An 18,197-nucleotide genomic window follows, 5' to 3' on the forward strand; every position below is an offset into this window, starting at 1 on the left:
ATGAGTCTTCCTCTCTTATTACAGTATGACCAACCTCTCTTTGTAATTATTATTGTAGACTATGCAAATGACTATAAATAAGGGATAATTTGATTTATATAATCATCAAAGTGCTGAAAGGAGGTAAAGTTTGCAAAATATTTTTTGCTTCAATACATGAGTGAAAGAAAGCATGTGTTTATGACAAAAAGACTCAGAAAATACAAATGCCTTTACCATCCTTCAAAAAGCACATTAGATATAATGTACTCATTCAATGTACTCATGTGCAATAAAAGTGATAGATCAGAACAGGGTAAGCCATGGTGTAAATGTCTTATCTGATAATTATAAAAAACACACATAAATTTTGTAAGCAGTCAGAGAAAATAATCTCATTATTTTACTATTAAATTCATATTTGATAGATAATTAAAATTATTTTTAAAAGAAATAAAAATTAATTGAGATTTTTTGATCACTCTGTCCAGTAAGAAATTAGAGCAAGACTATGTTGTAGCACCAGAGTGAAACGTTATTAAGTGTGATGCATTCAGAAAATATGCTGTTATTTCAAGGTTTTGACTCCTTAAATTATAACATACACATTTTCTATTTAGTCAGTTGTCTTACTCAGTTCCCATTGCCCTAAGAAAATACTACACCCTGTGTGGATTAAACAATAATCATTTGTTTCTCATAGTTTTGGAAACAAGAAGTTATAAGATAAAGATGTGAAAAATTAGAATCCAGTCACTGGTGAGAGCTCTCTTTCTAGTTTGAAGATTGCCAGCTTTTTTATATGACCTAATTTAGCAGAGAGCTTGGCATGGTGTAGGGGTCAAAGGAGGGGGGTATGGAGAAAGAGAGCGAGAGCTCCCACATCTCTGCTTCTATTCATAAGGGACTTAGTTCCATCATGAAGTGCCTAGTCTCATCACCTACAAGCAAGCCATTCTCTCCTTTCACAACTTTCCATGATTGCCTCTCAGATCCTTCTATTGCCTGTTCTTTTACATAGTATAACAGCAGAAATTAGAACTTCACTGTACAAATCTGAAGAAAATATAAACATTTGGTTCACAATAGGTTGGCAGCCTAGCAGGCTGAATTAATAGCCTTAGTGTTTTGTATATCTTTCTCTCAGTACTCTGCTACAGCAGACTGAGCAAAAACAGGGGTTTTTAATCAGCTCAAAAATGATTCTATCCTTACTCCTCATTGAGACAGCACATCATCTTAGTTATTTTTCCATTCCTGTGGAAAAAACAGCATGACCACATCAGTTTATATAAAAGAGCATTTAATTGGTCATATGGCTTCAGAAAGTTAGTGTAATGATGGTAGGCATAAAGGCATAATGGCAGAAACAGCTGAGAACTCACACCTTAATCCGTTAACAGGAAGCAAAGAAGGCCTACTGGGAATGATGGGAGTCTTTTGAAAACTCAAAATCTCCTCCAACAAGGTGACACTTTTTAATCCTTCCCAAGAAGTTCCACCAACTGAGGATAGAGTATTCAGACACTTGAGTATATGGGGGCTGGTCTCATTCAAATGACGACATTTCACTCCCCAGACCCCATAAACTCATAGCCATATCATAATGTAAACATCAGTGAGTCCAACTTCAAGAGTCCCCATAGTCTTTCCATCTCAATAACTATTTGAAATTATGACATTTCTTCTGAGATTCAAGGGAATCTTTTAACTATACACTCAGTAGGATAAGTAAAATTACATATTTCCAACATACAAGTGGCAGATAATATGCATTATCAATATATTCCAAAAGATGGGCGTAGGGACATGATGAGAAAATACTAGTCCCAAGCAAGAGAGAAACTCAGTAGGTCAAAATCCATATCTTGAAGCTGCCTGATGTTCGTGATCTCACGTCTTATGTCAAAGGGCTTAGATGGATGTTTTGTTCCAGCTTTGCTGCCTACAACACACTTCTCCTGATCCTACTCCCTGTTTGAAGCTGTCCTTGGCAGAAAACCCATAGCTCTGGCATAAGCTATCAAGTCTTCATTTTCACTTTATACAGTGGCCTCTCAGGGACTCCACTGCTATACACAAGACTCAGCTGAACTTATTAACCTTAGAATGATTCTACAATTCCTTTAATGTGTATCTTCATAAATCTAAAACCAGAACCATGTGGCTCACTATGACAAGTTTGCCCACTTGGGATAGAGCCAGAGCACCTTAGATTACATTTTCAGTAGCCTTAGTTTGTTGTTCCTCCCCTCCCCCCAAGTCAACGTTTCTCCTTTTAGCCATTGGTATCCTGGAACTCACTTTGTAGGCCAGACTGGCTTGGAACTCAGAGATCTGCCTGCCTCTACATTCTGAGTACTGGGATTGCATTACAACACCTGGCTTTGTAGTTGACCTGGGTGAGTCTTACCCTGAACAAGCCCCTCTTGCCCTGAACAAGCCTCTCTGTTTGTTTCACGGGGGATTCAGCCTCTCCTTGGTTCTGAGATCAAATTTTCCAGTGCTCTCTCTTCAAACTGTACAATTTGTATTACTTTTTGCTCAATTTGTTCTTTTTTCATTGTATAACTGCATAAGAGAGAACACTTAATAACCATAAGATACAGTCAATGCTAGGCAGCTTTGAAATCTCCTCTACCAAAGAAATTCATTTTAAATTGACTTTTAAATTTGGCCTCATGTAAATTCATAGGGTAAGGGCCAATGGCAGCCATGTTTTCAACCAAAATATGAAAATAATGCCCTCTAGCCCAGTTGCTGGTTAAGGCCTAGCTTCTTCACTCTGAAACTTCTTGAGCTCCACATAGCCCTCATCACAACTGTCTTCTCATCTCTACTAGGATGGCAAATCAAACTCTTCTGACAATGTTGGCTTTTCTAGTCCAAAGTCCCAAGGTATTTCATAGTCCAACAAAAAATAACATGATCAGCTTTTTTCATAGCAGTACTCAACTCCTGGTGCCAACTTTTACTTCTGTTTTAGATACATTTTTAATTTTGTAAAAAAACACAATGACAAAGCTGTAAATTACAAAAAAAAAAGGCATTTATTTGAGATTACTATTTCTGAAGGTTAGAGGCCATGATGGCAGACTGAAAATACAGTGGCAAGAAAAGATGAGAAGTCACATCTTGATCCATAAGTAGGAGGAAGAAAAAGAAAATGCTTAGGAATGTCACAAATCTTCTGAAACATCAAAGCTCATCACCTGTGACACATCTCATTCAACAAAAGCATACCTCCAAATCCTTCCCAAGCAGGTTCACTAACTGGGAACCAGATAGTCATACATATGAGCTTATAAGAGCACTTTTCATTAAAGCCATCACACAAGTACATGGGGCATGCAAGAACACCAAGAACCGAAAATATTGTCAACACAAAATGGTGGTATCTGAGAAAGATTCAATTAGATATTCAGCTAAGGTAATGCAAAGAAAAAACTGAGAAGCACTGTTCAGACATACAATGCAGAGGTCATCTGTGGCCACCACTGGAGTACTTTCTATTTTGTAGCAGTGTCACGTGATGTATTAATGAACTTGTAACATAATAGAAACCACAGTATAAAAACAAAGTATTAACAAATATATTTCCTTGTTTTTTCTCTTCTTTTCTACTTGTGTTTTAAGGTATGAATTTATTAACCATGTTGGATTATAATTGAAGCAAATTAGTATATGGGAAGAGATTGAAGAATTTAGAAAGAGGTGATAATTGAAGGTGCCACATCAGTGAGAATAGAACAAAATTTTTGTTGGGAATAGGAGTTGATGCTATTACTCAAGCTATAATCCCAAGCATATAAAACCTTCTAGAGTATTCAAGGGAAAAACTCAAGATTATAGATTTACTTAATATTTAAAAAGTTCTACAACATTTAATTTCTCAAGCCAGCCTCTTTATTTACAAACTAGAGTATGTAGCATGTTATGTCTCTAACTTGAGAGTCTCAATCTGGAGAGCTGATAACACAGTGAGTCATTCATTTAAATGTTATAGAATATGGTACTTATTGTTTTAGAATTAAGTCCCCATTGCTTTAGATAGGGAAAAAAAGTCACATTGTGCTACTAACCAAAGAAAATTGTCAAGCTATTTGGCAGGCATATCTAGAACAGTTTGGGAATTTCTTGGATCCACATTTAACTTAAAAATACTCTTACCTTCCTTTGTCTCCTTCATGTGGATGAATGAATATTTTTATATTTAATTTTACTGGAAGAAGCATACTACACATTGTTTAATTTGATTTTTTTAGCATACTGATATTGCATAAATTGAATAGTTTTTTTTTCCTGTTGGACATTCTATTGTACAAGAAGGATGACTCACTGCATTTGAACTTTGGTATTTGCCTTTGACCCTAACAGAGGTTAAACAACTGCCTATTTTTTCTTCTGCAGGGTTGATAGTAGAATGCATTCTCACACATTTTCTAAGATCAAATCGACTCTGTTCTCCTGCTATTGCTGCTACTTTGAAATAAAACAGTGATATGATATAAAGTTTTTGAGACTCCAAAAAAAGATGACAGAGACACAATCAACCCTTTGGATTCCTATCAATTTTACAAAATCCTAATATAATAAAGAATTCCCTCACACACAAGAAACCATCAGGCTAGAGAGAATCTACTCTTTATTTTAATTGTTGAGAGTGAAGAGGTTCCCAGTTCATTTTAGTAATATATTTAAAACTCGCCAGGTCAAAGGAATGTGAAGTACCCAGATCTGTGTCTTCTACTCCTTACACCTCACTTGACTTCATAAAAAATATTTCATTAGTCTTTTAAAATTGCACTCTAGAGACTTCCTCTCTTACATATGTTAGTAATTGGTCACAGCACTGTAATGAAGATTGTAATAAATTGTTCTCCATCCAATTCTAATCCCTTCTTATTGCTTTTCTAAAATTGACACTGAGACAATTTTAAATTTAGGAATAGATTGATGGAATACATGCACAATTTTTAAGTGATGGACTCACTTTGCTATCACAGACATACATAGCTTTAAAGAAATTTAGTTGAGTAACAAGTGCATGTGTTTTCATAATGTTTCTCCTTTTTATTGTTTTTGAATGTACGTTGTGTGTGTTTTCATGTACAGCAATTCTGTATACTTGGAATTCTGCCTTGTGATGGGTAGGAGTCAGTCAACTGAATAGCTTTTGGAAGAGATAAAACCTGAGAGAGCTCAAGGCGTCTTTGTTTTTAGCAGGTTCACTGGTAGTATCATCGGCAAGAATTCTATCGTAACTACCCGGTTCCACTGGCTCAGTCTCTTCTGTAGGAATGACATCTGTTGGAAGCTGAACCTCCCTGAACATGAAGTGACAAGCAAGAAAAATGGGACAAACTGCACTGGCTTCCCTTTGTATTTTACTACACAAAATATTTATGAATGTTTTCATACATTTGACAGATTAACCAATGCGTGTATTTACTGAATACAAAATAAAGTTTTCAGATACACATCTACCGTGAACCAGCTCAGTAAGTGACATTTGTATCACCTCTCCTATTTATCAGCTTTTTTGTGATAAGCATCTCTTAATATCTGTTCTCAAATATTTTTAAATCCTCAGAGCTTTAGTACCATAATCTCTTGGGAGGAAGGGCACATCATACAGAGAGCATTGGAAATGAGCAACAAAAATAGGTTCTTTGAAATGACACAAGAAAAAAAAAGATGTTTATCCCACTGCCTATTTGGTTAATATGAGTAGCTGAGAAATATTTACCTGCATCAATGGTCTAGTTCAGGACTGGCTTACAGTGAGCTGTCTTTAACAGGCTTGTTCTAAGCCATAAATGAACTTAGATTCTTTTCCTGCTCCCAGTATTTATCCCACTTACCCATCCTTTTGTTTTTATGCAGTAAAGAAAGTGAATCCAGTTCAAAACTTATCTCACACAAAGGCTACCCTGTACTGCATGAGGTATGGATGAGGAGATTAGATTAAGATTAGAGAAATGTGTATAAATGAGTTTTGGGAGTTGAATGGGAAGGCTGACATACAGTAAAGGGTCATGATTTGTTATGACGTGATGCCATTCATTGAATGAGGAGAAGAAAATAATGAGCTGGAGCAGGGTTGAGCTTTGCACTGACTTCACAGTGGCTCTGAAACAGCCTACTGAAACTTCTCAGTAGGTACATGGAATAGAGTTCAGCAAAAGTCGGGGCAGAAATTGGAAGTGTCAAAGGCAGTTACCTGAGTGCAGATGTATTAAGAAGACAAATAGCAGGCAATGTAATGGCTGATGGCTACTCTCCTAAAGTCCTCAATCTCCTTCATTTCTGAAAGGGTTTGGTCCATAAAGATCACAGTTCTTGAGAATGCAGAATATGCACTAGAGTTTGTAAAGGCTAATGGTTTTAATGATCAAAAAGTTACCAAATGAAATATAATAGTCATTGCAAGGACTAATTAAGTGGGAAAAGGAATATTATGCAGAAGTAGTTGGGGTTTGGTAGCTATTTCTATAATAACTTTGCTGTCTGAAAAAAATACATCTATAAAGCCTTATCCAGAGAAAGCTAGCTTATACGTTAATCATAAGTTTTTATAGTCTCAATTGTCTTATGGTGTCTCAACATGCATATAGACTGGATTTATGTCTCCCAGAGAGCATCAGGTTCAAAATCCTCTTTATTCTCTTCAGTACTTATTACTGAGCCACAGGGAAGGATTACCACCTCAGACCAAAGTATTTTTAGAAACTGGGAGTTTTATGAGATATTTCAAGAAGGTTTAAAGAGGAAAGAGGCTGAGATGGCTATGGTCAACTCATGGTGGGAAGAGATATGCTTTCTAGTTGATAGCTATTTTATACTAATACTTCCTAAGGATTCAATATTTAAGCTGACATTCTTTAAAAGTTAGCAATAGAAGACAGTATTACTTGCCTGTGTTCTGTCTCAACCATAGAATAGCTCCTTAGCCATGAGGAGATAGGAAAACCCTGGTTTATACTCTGGGAAAATCTGATATTTCCACTGAAAATTGTGGAAATTCTCTTTACTGCCTGACTGTCTCCCATAACTTTGCTTCATATTCTCATGTTAGGCTTTGTGGGAAGCAGACAAATGTGATAAATCAGTACACTTAAAGTATTCTTTAGTCTAAATAGAGATGGATGCTGTAACAAATATAGAAGTGCACTAAAATGGCCTGCACTTCTTTTCTTAAAGCACCAGCTCCCCTTTTGCTCCATCTCCCTTAGCCCAGCTTCAAAAGACCACACCTAACATTATTTCTTTTCTACTCTTTTGGGCAATCCTTATATTGGCTTCTTCTGGAAAACAAAAATCAGTTCTCTGATAAATAAGAGAACTATTTCTGATAAATAAGAGAACTATTAGTTCACTTTACCGTTAGGTTATGTTTAGTCTTCCAGAAAAATATTCCTTGTAGTTGTAAATTTGACTCAACTAAAAGAAATTATTAAAACTATTAAGTCAAAATATTGAGAGTTCACATTCTCCCTCCATTGTCCAAATAGAGCAGAACTTTCCTCCCCAATTTACCATGTAGAAATAATTTTTAATATTTCCCCTTTTCATACAAATACCCATAGTCTAAAATGTAAGTATAATACAAAAAGGTTTTGCCTAAATTTAGTATTTTCACAACTTTTTCTTATTGAAATCCCAACAAAGCTCTTGTGACCATCATCTTTCATGTACACATACTCATGAGGTACAAATAATAATGTTTGTAATGTTGAAATCTCCAAATAATGACTGAATTTAAACCATGAAATAAAATCTACAAGTAACTTATATTAAGTTTAGTCTGTTTGGAGGGTAAACTTTGGTGTAAGAAATCTCCAGAGTATTTCTATAGCACTGCAGATACAATGTCAGCAAACTAAACCTGTCATAGGTCTTTCATATGACAAGCCTGAAGCATCCTGAGTGTTGACTGTAAGAGAATCTTATTCCCAGTTCCTACTGGTGAAATTCAGTATATATAGCACAGGTATTAAGATGGCTTCATCGTAACCAGTTTGAACCCCAGAAAATATCAGCAAGTCTTTGAGAGCCTGTTATTTGCTGGAATTGGGTAGGATCAATGAGAGGTATAAGAGACATGATGGGTCACAATCTCAGTCTACAAGCGTTTGCCTGACTATCTTCCATATTTAAGTCAAAAGATTTAGAGTCCACATTCTCCTTTAGTTGTCCAAACAGATCAGACTTCTCCTCCCCCATTTATCATGCAGAAATAATTTTGAGCATTTTCTCCTTTTCATACAAATTCCCACAGTGCTCCATGCCCACAACTGTTACTGGATAGTTTCTGGTGGAGTCGTGTGGAGGCAGAAGGTCTCAGTGGGAAGACAAGTGGCCTTCTCTTGAGACAGCCCCGTGCAGCCACTCCCTTTGTTCAGCTGGCTAGGCTCCTGACCCTGCTGCCTCTCTTGTCTGAGGTCTGGGCATAACAGGAGCAGCTGATCACGGCCTGCCAGCTGGTATCTGAGCAACTGCTGTTGGGCCTCCTGCCAGTTCCCAGGCTCCTGCAGGGTCAGCTGCTGAGCAAGAGATTCTGGAACACAGGTGATTCTGGGATTCTTTGGGGCAGGTGTCGCTGTTCTTTCCTCTGGGAGAGCACGGCGGCTAACTTTCCTTTTGGACACTCCATCCATTGAGTGTTGGGGAAACTGGCTCTGCATTCCCTGCGTGACCTTCATTCTCATGTCTATAAAAAGAACATAAGGGAAGAATGGACTTTGTTTTCAATCTGTTGATTACTATATTCTATATTCTAGTTCTATATTTGGCCACCATGACAGCATAGTCAAGGAATAAAATATTGAATGACATCTATTCACCAAATTTCCAAATAAATTTAGAAATATTTTCCTTAAAAAGTACTATTTTTTACTATTCAATTTGTAATTAATATTAGCCATGTAACCTAAATGTGGTTATATCATTCCCAGAAGGAAAAAACACTCATATGATGTTATCAACAAATATTTTTAATTGTAAATATGAGTCAAATTTGAAGTCCATATCACAGCCAAGGCCAATCATCAAGGCAACCAATGTGTTTATTTAGAAAGCTGAATTAAAAAAAAAAAAACTAGTAGTTTTTCCTAAAATTTGCTTTAATAATTTTAATTAGCACAAATCACAATTACAAAAGTCAACACATGTTCCATACTAGTTCCCCATGTAATTTTGCTCTCAAAACAACTTTCTAATGTATAAAGTGTTATTATCACTGCTTTAGATGTAAAGGAGTTAAGACACAAGTTAAGTAACTTTCTAAGACCACAAATAAAACAGGATCAGATCTTCTGGAAGGATTCAAGTATTCGGCTCTACAGAGTCAGTGAAGCCAAGACCACACCAATACTGTGTAAAGATCAGGACAAGTACATAGACTTAAAAAAACAAGTGTAATAGTGAAAAAAGTTATGGTGTGCATTCACTATCCTCTTCTGGAAGCTGGCTGTGTGATGGTCTAGCATTCTCTATCCTAACCTCCAATGCATGCAACAATGTCACAAATGCAAAAGGGTACCTTTCATGGGCCTCACTGTTTACAAAAATGAGAGATCTGTCCAAATTCTTGGGAAGTAGACAGTCACACCATCCTCTATATCTACCATGTCCATTTATCTTGCATTTCCCCTCCAATCCTTTACTCTTTGGTACCCATTGGAGATGGCGATTGATTAATTGGTACATTATACATTTCCAATTCACCAAGAGCTGCCTCCTTTTCTTTGTTAGAAGACAGTCCGCACATCTTTATTTTATCATAAGAAACAGGGCACAAAGTACCAGTTTCAACTTCAGTTCATTCTAACAACGGATTGAAAAAGGATGGGAAGACGTGTAAAGGCGATCACAACTATGAATAAACAAATGGTGCTTTTTATTCACAGTAGAAAAGTGAGAAGAAATCATATTGCTCATATCATTTCCATAATGCAATGCATAGATTAATATCTGAGAAGAACGTATTCTTTATATCTCCACTCTACCTTTCCAGACCCTCGTTACCTGCTATTTATCTGCCATGGTCACCTAACTGGAATGATTCTCTTGCTGAGAGCTATAGGAATTTCCTGATTATGTTAACTTTCCTACAGGTTCTGCAACTCCTTCCAGAAATGTTGGTTGAAAGCTCAGCTACATGGATTTAAATCTCAGTGCGCATGGCTGGGGTATCTCGCGTGGCCTGTGCAGCTTCCTTTATTGGCCACCTTCACTTGGGTGTTGGTCCTTTCTTCCTCACAGGGTTTTGAATGCCTTCAAGGGAGGAACTGTTTCCTGTCGTCAGCTTTGCACAATCACCATCCCCCCTTCTGTAGCCTGCACTGGACTTGGTATCACCTCCATAACTACTGTTCTCACCAGGAGGAAAGGAAGGTTTGTCAGCAACAGCAAATAACCAGGAACAAGAATAATCAATGGTCATATAGAAGCAGACTTTAAAAGAAAACCAGGTTTTAAATTTTAATCCTCAGATAAAACCAATACAACTACAGACCCGAGGAATCAAACACTACAAGTCACTTTTTCTGAACCCATTGAAGATGTTCTCAGCCTCGATTTGAGAGACCTACCTTGGAAATCTGTCCTTTTGTTTTTCAAGTCTGCATCTATTCATGAAAGACTAATGCAAGCCTAGCTTCCTTTTGTGGGCACCTAAATTTTTTTTAATCTCCCATGAATTATTTACATGGCAGCTCCAATCAGCAACATACCTGATAGACTCCCCAGTGGAAATGAAAGTTCCCAGTGTAAAGGTGCCCAGGGAGGCTGGCCACCTCCCACTGTGAGCTTATAGACAGAACTAAGTTAGCACACATTATGTGTCACTGCCAACATCAGAAAGAATCAGCTCCTTTGATCTTAGACCTCCACAGGAAGCTTAGATCTCAGACAAATTAGATAAAAAAAATGAATTTATAGCAGATATGTATCCTAAGGCATTCAGCTGAATGTTTGGGTTTTAGGGAAGGAAGGATAGTAAGTATCAAAACATGAACTAACATGCTTCCTTCCCATATCATCCTTGTTGATGGGTCTCCATTAAAATGGAGACACAACTTCAGACAACCCAACCATGCTTCTTTCTGTTCATTATGAGGTGTGATGAAGCTTCAGGGAGAACATTAGAAAACATGGGCAAGACATATCCCTGCTCTTCTTAAATAAGGACTCATTGTGTTGAGGACCTTATGAGTGCATCTGTAACTTCTCCAGCTCCTTAGTCTCTTTGACTTTGAGAATGGTCTCAAACAGTAAGTACATGGTATGCATCTCTATTATACAGTTTGCTCTTAGTGTCCTTTGCTAGTTCTTATTTTTCCTTTTTTTTCTTTTTCCTTCCTTCCTTTCTTCTTTTCTTTTCCTTCTGTCCTTCCTTCCTTTCTTTCTCTCTTTCTCTCTTTCTTTTTCTCTTTCGTTCTTTTAACAGCACAAGAATTAAAGAGTGTCCTCTAGCTCCCAACCCTCATCTGAAATGTTCACTTTTTTTTTTAACCTGGCTCTATGTATGGTGCTCAGTGCTGAACCATATAAGTCCTCAATACAGTTACTTTCTATGAGACTCATGTAATCTGAAGTGGAGGTCAGTTAGAAGAAGGAATATACTCCATTGCTTGTCATAAGGACTGGGAATCCTGCCCATGTGTTAGAGAATGTATACAGTTAGTAAACACTGTTGCTTGTATTCTAATTAGATTCTCTATTCCTTTGTGTGGATCGTAATATTTGTCTTAATAGGCAATACATTGTTCTTTAGAAAGTAGACAAATTTAGAGAAAATAAAACAGAGAAGGAAATTTATTTAGTCTCTTACATACTGTCCCTTAGCAACTTGTACTTTATTAGTTTGAAGATACTCTACCTCTAGTTCTGTTTGGTCAATTAATTCAGCTAAGTTATGTTTGTGAAATTTACTTTCTTGTTTTATTTTTTTAAAATACAGATCTAAGCAAATACTCTAAGTAGCCAAATTGACTAGTTCCATGTGAAGACTGTTTTCCTTATGAATGTTTTTATGTTAGCATACAGAATAATTGTGTTGCTACGTCATTTTATATACATGTGTTACTATACTTTTCTTCTTCTATTCCTCTTACCATTGGCATTCTCTACAGCTCTGTTTTGTTTTCACTTTTACAATAGGTTATTTTCCTAAACCTAAATTACCTAAAATGTAATAGATAGAGTTATTTTCATTATTTTCATTATTATAATATATATATATGTATATGTATATGTATATGTATACATACATATGTTACCATGGAATCTGAAGAGTGGTAACATAAATTTTACTTCTTTGCTACAGCCATGACATCAATTTACTTAACTTATTTTAGAAGATTGGCTCTTTTTTTTTCCAACCATTTTTTTTAAATTTCTTTTTTTTTTGAACATGAAATGCTTTTTTATAGCATGTTTTACAAGGGGAGGGGGTAAGAGGGGCCAGGTGGTGGAAAAGTACAAAATCTTCTTGGCCTGTGCCTTGAAACATGTCATGGTCTATAAGGTACACTGCCTTGAATTATGATCTACCTGCTGTTCTTCAGAAGATATGGTACACTGCTTGAGTTATGGTCTCCCTGCTATTCTTAAGATGATATGGTACTCTGCTTTGAGTCTATCTGCAGTTGCTAAGCAGGATCTTGCAGTTGGATTGGCTCTATCTTACCGGTTAATACTTTATGACAAAATTTAGAATCGTCTTATACCATTTGACATTGCATAAAGTGATTGAAATTACATTAATATAAGTTAATAGGTCTTTGTAATTATGTAACATGTATCATAGATATATGATCGTCCCCTACCATATTCAGTGCTTCTTTGAACTATTTGTATTTGGCAAAATATATTTTTAATTGGTTCACCATATCTTTCAATAATATTCTTCAAAGCTAACCACATATTTAAGCCACTTTCAGGATACTACCTAACCACACCCAATGCACTTATTGTGTTAATTTACTCTGTGTTGCTATCACTAAGTTCCTAAGCCAGGATAACTTTATAAAGAAAGGGGTCAGCTTTAAATGCTAATATTATCTACAAATGATTTCCAATGTTGTCTTTTTAATTTTGATTTATATCTGCCACAGTGTCAAAGCTGTGTTGTAAGTGATGTGACTAAATTGTTTGCTTCATACATATTTGAGTAGGAAATCTAAAATTATATTGTTAATAAAATATTGTGTAGCAACAGAATTTTCAGTGCTTACTTTGAAGTTATTTTAAGCAAAGAGGTGCTAAATTTTATTCATGCCTTTAAAATAGAAAATATTTACTCCTCCCTTTAATGAGATATAGAGATGCTATTAATTGCCAGTTTCCAATTATACTTGCCCTTTCTTAGGTGCTTGAAGAAACATCTCTCCTGCCTTTCCCTGCAGTTTTTAATATAATAATCACTGTGGTAAAAGAGGTTCTGCTTGGAGAAGATATAAATTTATATCAAATGATAAGGTAGACACAAGTAAGCCTTGTGTTAAGTTGACAAGAGTGGAATATTATAAACTTTTAGATAAAGGAACCTGAAAAATGGCTCATCTTGAGTTGGGAGAAAGAGAAGCTAAATATGTGGGCACAGGTAAGGACATTTGAAAGGGGAGTGCTATGTTATACACAGGAAATACTGTCACTGAGGGTCAAGGGAATGAAGGGGATGGGAAGTAAATGTGGCTGTACTGAAGATATTGTGAAATGAAGAAAAAAGATAAATACATCACGAACAAAGAAAGGAAGGCTGAATTGATAAAATTCAGCAAACAAGAAAGAGGGAAGTATGAGAATGACTGAGCTAGGAAAGAAACAGAACTTGGAGGTGTCTAGCCTGGGAGACAAAGGTGCTATGACCAGTTTAAGGGAACAAGAAAACAGAGAAAACAACAATACAGTTCTGAGTTGTGATTGCAATGCTAGACTCCTTCTCTGACATTGCTATGAACCAGAGTTTCTGCAAAATGGAGAACCAAGTCCCGAACAAATGATATTCGAAACAGTATAAAATGACGCAGGAGGACCTAGAAGAGCTAATCATGTCATTCAAATAATGTTCTTTTCCCCTCTCACACCTGGTTACATATCTGCATTCTTTAATTGGATATTTGTCTGTTATCATTTCTTTATTCTTCATTGGCTGACACCATTTTCTAAGTATTCAAATGTTAGAATTTGGTGTAAGACAGGGAAGCAGATAACATCTCTTAGACACTACACAACAGGATACTATGATACAGTAAATTAATATCCAATGTTATATAGACAGGAACACTTAACTTCACTACTCATTCATTCTCCTAGGTTCTCACCCAAGAGTAGCAATGATAGGGAGGTGCTTCTCGTGGGGTTTCTTATTCTTGATACTCTTGTCATTTGGACAAAATAATTTCTGTTGTGGGCTTAACACCAGGGATCAGGTAATATTTCAGTATCCTTGATTTCCACCATTGTCAACAGTGACCTGCCCTTACCAAATCCTAGTGAGAAATTATTTCCTCCACGCATTGCAAATATCCTTCAAAGCAAATCTAACTAATTGTCCCCAGAATCCTGGCAGTGAGGGAGTGACAGAGTGATTCTGCATTTTAATTTTACAACTGAGACTCTTCACTGCAAGACCATTGGTAAGTCAGTTGCCATATAGAAGGAACAAAATTTCTGTGACAGAGAACTACTATCCTTGAGAAAGAAACTATCTCATGCATAAAGAGTTCAAGAACACCTACAAAGTCAACTAACCTGGGCCCATGGGGATGGGAGGTCACAGAGACTGAACTGAAGAGTACGTATGGCTGGACCTAGGGCCCCCGCACATATGTAGCAGACATGCAACCCAGGCTTCATGTGGGTCCCCTAACAACTGCCACAGGGCCATCTCTGACTCTGTTGTTCCGTCTTGTCTGGCTGCCTCTCCCCTCAGTGGGAGAGGATGCACATAGTCCTGCTATGACTTTATGTGCCAGGATGTCTGGGTACCAATGTAAGGGGCCCTCCTTCTCTAAGGAGAACAGAAGGGAGGAGTGGTGAAAATGGGTGTAAGGGTGAGACTGGGGAGAGAGGAGGAAGAGGGGCTGCAATCAGGTTATAAAGTGAATAAACAAATTAATGGAGGGGGAAAAAAAGAAGTTCTCAAGGCCACAGCTGCTGCTAGGCAGGCACATTCCACATTTAGTGTTTCTTATTCCAATAAGAAAAGCATTCCCTTTTTATTTAAATATGGAAATGAAGGGCACTCTAGCAGGCCAAAGGTTTTCAAATAGGTTTTTCATTTTCCTTTTTCCTTCCCCTTCCCCTTCCCCTTTCTCTTCCCTTTTCCCTTCCCTTTTCCTTGTCCCTGTTAAACTGTAAGACAACATTCAGAAAGCTAGCTCTACATCTTTTTCTTCTTCTTTTATTATTGTTATCTTTAATCTTTTCTTTTTTAATTTTATTGGGTATTTTATTTCAAATGTTATCCCCCCTTTCCCAGTTTCCCTGCTGCAAACCCCCATCCCATGCCCCCTCCCCCTGACTCTATGAGGGTGCTCCTCCACCCACTCACTCCTGCCTCAGCCCTTTAGCATTCCCCTATGCTAGGCCATCGAGCCTTCATGTTCTATTCCCTTCTTTGACCTCTGGCTCATTCCTGAGACAAAACACCAAGATCCAGTAATCAAAATTCATTATTTGGCTACACTAGCTAATCTGTTCAATCAGGGCTTACCAACTCACCCTAGCAGAGACAGAGATTTCACCTCTTTTCCTAAAAACCTACATCTGCGAAAACAAACAAGCAAACAAAAAACCAAACACACACAAATACAAACAAACAAAAATAGCTACTGCTTGCTGTGTGCCTTTCCCTGATTCAGAGGCAGCCCATCGTCACTCCAACCTACCCCATCTTGCTCCTGTTTCCCCCACCAGGGTAATAAATCTGGGAATTCGGTGTTTGGATGTATCCTGAACCAAATGGGGAGGACGGCAACTCCTTACAGAAAGACTAGGGAAAACTGTACGAAGAATTAAAGGTTAGTATTGAGTGCTTCAATTGAAAGAGTATGCTAGCAAACTAACAAGGAGTTAGGCTATCTCAAATGGAGATAGTCTGTCACATAGTCATAAGAAAATCCAACAATACCTAGCATATGGTTAATTCATTATATGCTATGACTTGCCCTGTGATCTTTGCTGATGTTAATATTCTTAATTGATACAGAATTTGTGCAACAACCCTAACTGTGAGCAGTATTATTATGTCAATTTTACCAGTTTGGAAACAGAAAGGCATGGGGAGGTTAGCTGTGAAGCTGGAGGATAGAAAGTCTGTCAAAGGAGGCATTCAGAAGTAAACCCAGTCTGTCCGACTCCATGGTTCCATGGCTGCGATTGTCACATCCTCCTGCTTCCCCATCTGACAAGGAGGATTTGTTAAATCTGAGGCATAGAAGAGAAGCATTATATAGGAACTGGAAAGATGGCGTCAGCATGTCGAAACCCTTGGCGGTGTTCTAAGGGCCCCTTTCTCCACACTTCCCTCCTTTCTTCCTCTCTTGCATCCATGACCTAATGAGCTTAGCATCTAAATTTAGGAGTAAGACTCAGCCCATCTTTCTAAATCATCTCCATCTCTGAGGGGATCCATAGGGAAGGAAGACACCGGCAAGCAGGAAAGCCAACTCTGTTAGTAGTAAATGCCAAAAGTTTGAAAACACAGACAGAAACGGAAAACTCAAATGTCATGTAAATAGTGGAACAAAACCAAATTTATTTAAAGCCTTTTAATAATTAGGCAGTTTGGGAAATGATGTTTTTAAGATCCAGACAAAGCTTGGAAGATAAGGAAACAAGTCTAGCTTGATCCTCAGGGAGGGCTCAGATAGCACATCTATTTTTAACATGGATGTCCTAATAAAATGGCCACTTTGATGTTCCCATCTCTCCAGTCTAAACTGATCCCCAGAAGCCCTATTTCTTGACTCGTTCCTGATAATTTATTAATAAACTACCCCCATAAAATCCAGTCATTGTGGAGTATTTAATAACATTAATTTAAGCAAGGAGACTGAGAGCCCTGTAGATAACCATATTAGGTTAGGTCCACTGGCTGAAGAGTGAAGCTGAAGATGAACTGTTAGAGTCAGAAGGCAATTTCATATAGACCCTGAATCTACGTGCAATAGAGGACAGAAAGCTTTCTTCTTTAGGAGATGGATAATTGCCTAAATTCCAAATGGCTTGATGTGAAATCTCCAAAGAATTCATGGGTCGCATTTCTCACTCCATTTTTTATACTAGCACATAAAAGAATCTTATCATCATCATCATTTTTATTATTATTTAGTACAGTTTGAGGGACTGTGCTATATGGCTGGATAATTTTTAAAAAAATTAAAAATTCTATTTCTTCTATGGGAACTGGCACAGGTAAACAAGCTACTATGTATATGTGTGAGCACACACATGGTCACACACACAGGGACGCACAAATGCACTCACTTGCATGCACACAACTGAAACGCTCATTCAACTATAATTCCTGACTGACAGATTTCAGTTAAACCTGAACTGAGAACCACTAAAACTATTGCTCCTTTTCTACTAGAAAATATGCTATTTGATGCTCAGCAAAGCTAGGATTGTTTTTCTATTTAGAACATATATTTTAATATGGTCCAAAGTCATGGAAATTATGTGAATATTTTTTATACGCACTATCCATGCTTGGCAAGCCCATGTGCTCTGGTCATTGCATTCCTATTGTGTACCCTTAAGTAGGAGAAAAGCCAGACATACATTTGAAGCTAAGTCTCAGCTTTCTTGCTTTACATCAATTCTAATGATAACGTAACTGTGAAAGAAGCAGGAGCACATACCACAGCACAGCAAATGATACATGCTGCTAACAGTCCCAGGAAACAACAAGGCAAGGTTGAGCAACACTGACTCAAATCTTGAGGGTTCTACACTAAAATCTAATTTGCACAGCAGGCATTTGGCAACTACACCCTCTGCTTTTCCAAACTCAATAATGTTGCCAAATTGGCAGCTTTGCAACAGCTAAGGGAAAGATTATATGCCTATCCTCTATCCGCTGGCTTTTCCCCTTTTCTCTGTTAAACAAACTCAAATGTGAAACCAATAATCTTTTTCTAAGAAAAGATATATAAATGTCAGTTCAAATAACTGGCTACTAGCTGAGTGAATCAGATAGTCCT

General features: G+C 37.2%; 1 protein-coding gene across 1 annotated transcript in view; it reads right to left on the minus strand.

Annotated features, from left to right (window-relative positions):
- Positions 1–7,753: 7,753 nt before the first annotated feature.
- Positions 7,754–18,197, minus strand: part of Pkhd1 (PKHD1 ciliary IPT domain containing fibrocystin/polyductin) — a 433,222-nt gene continuing 422,778 nt past the window's right edge. Inside the window, exon 67 of the mRNA XM_028766634.1 lies at positions 7,754–8,692. Within this exon, the coding sequence (XP_028622467.1) occupies positions 8,280–8,692 (413 nt within the window). The 3' untranslated portion in view covers positions 7,754–8,279. The remainder of the gene's footprint in view (positions 8,693–18,197) is intronic.

The sequence above is a fragment of the Grammomys surdaster genome, unplaced genomic scaffold (genome assembly GCF_004785775.1).
Source record: "Grammomys surdaster isolate TR1022 unplaced genomic scaffold, NIH_TR_1.0 169, whole genome shotgun sequence".
NCBI classification, from domain to species: Eukaryota; Metazoa; Chordata; class Mammalia; order Rodentia; family Muridae; genus Grammomys; species Grammomys surdaster.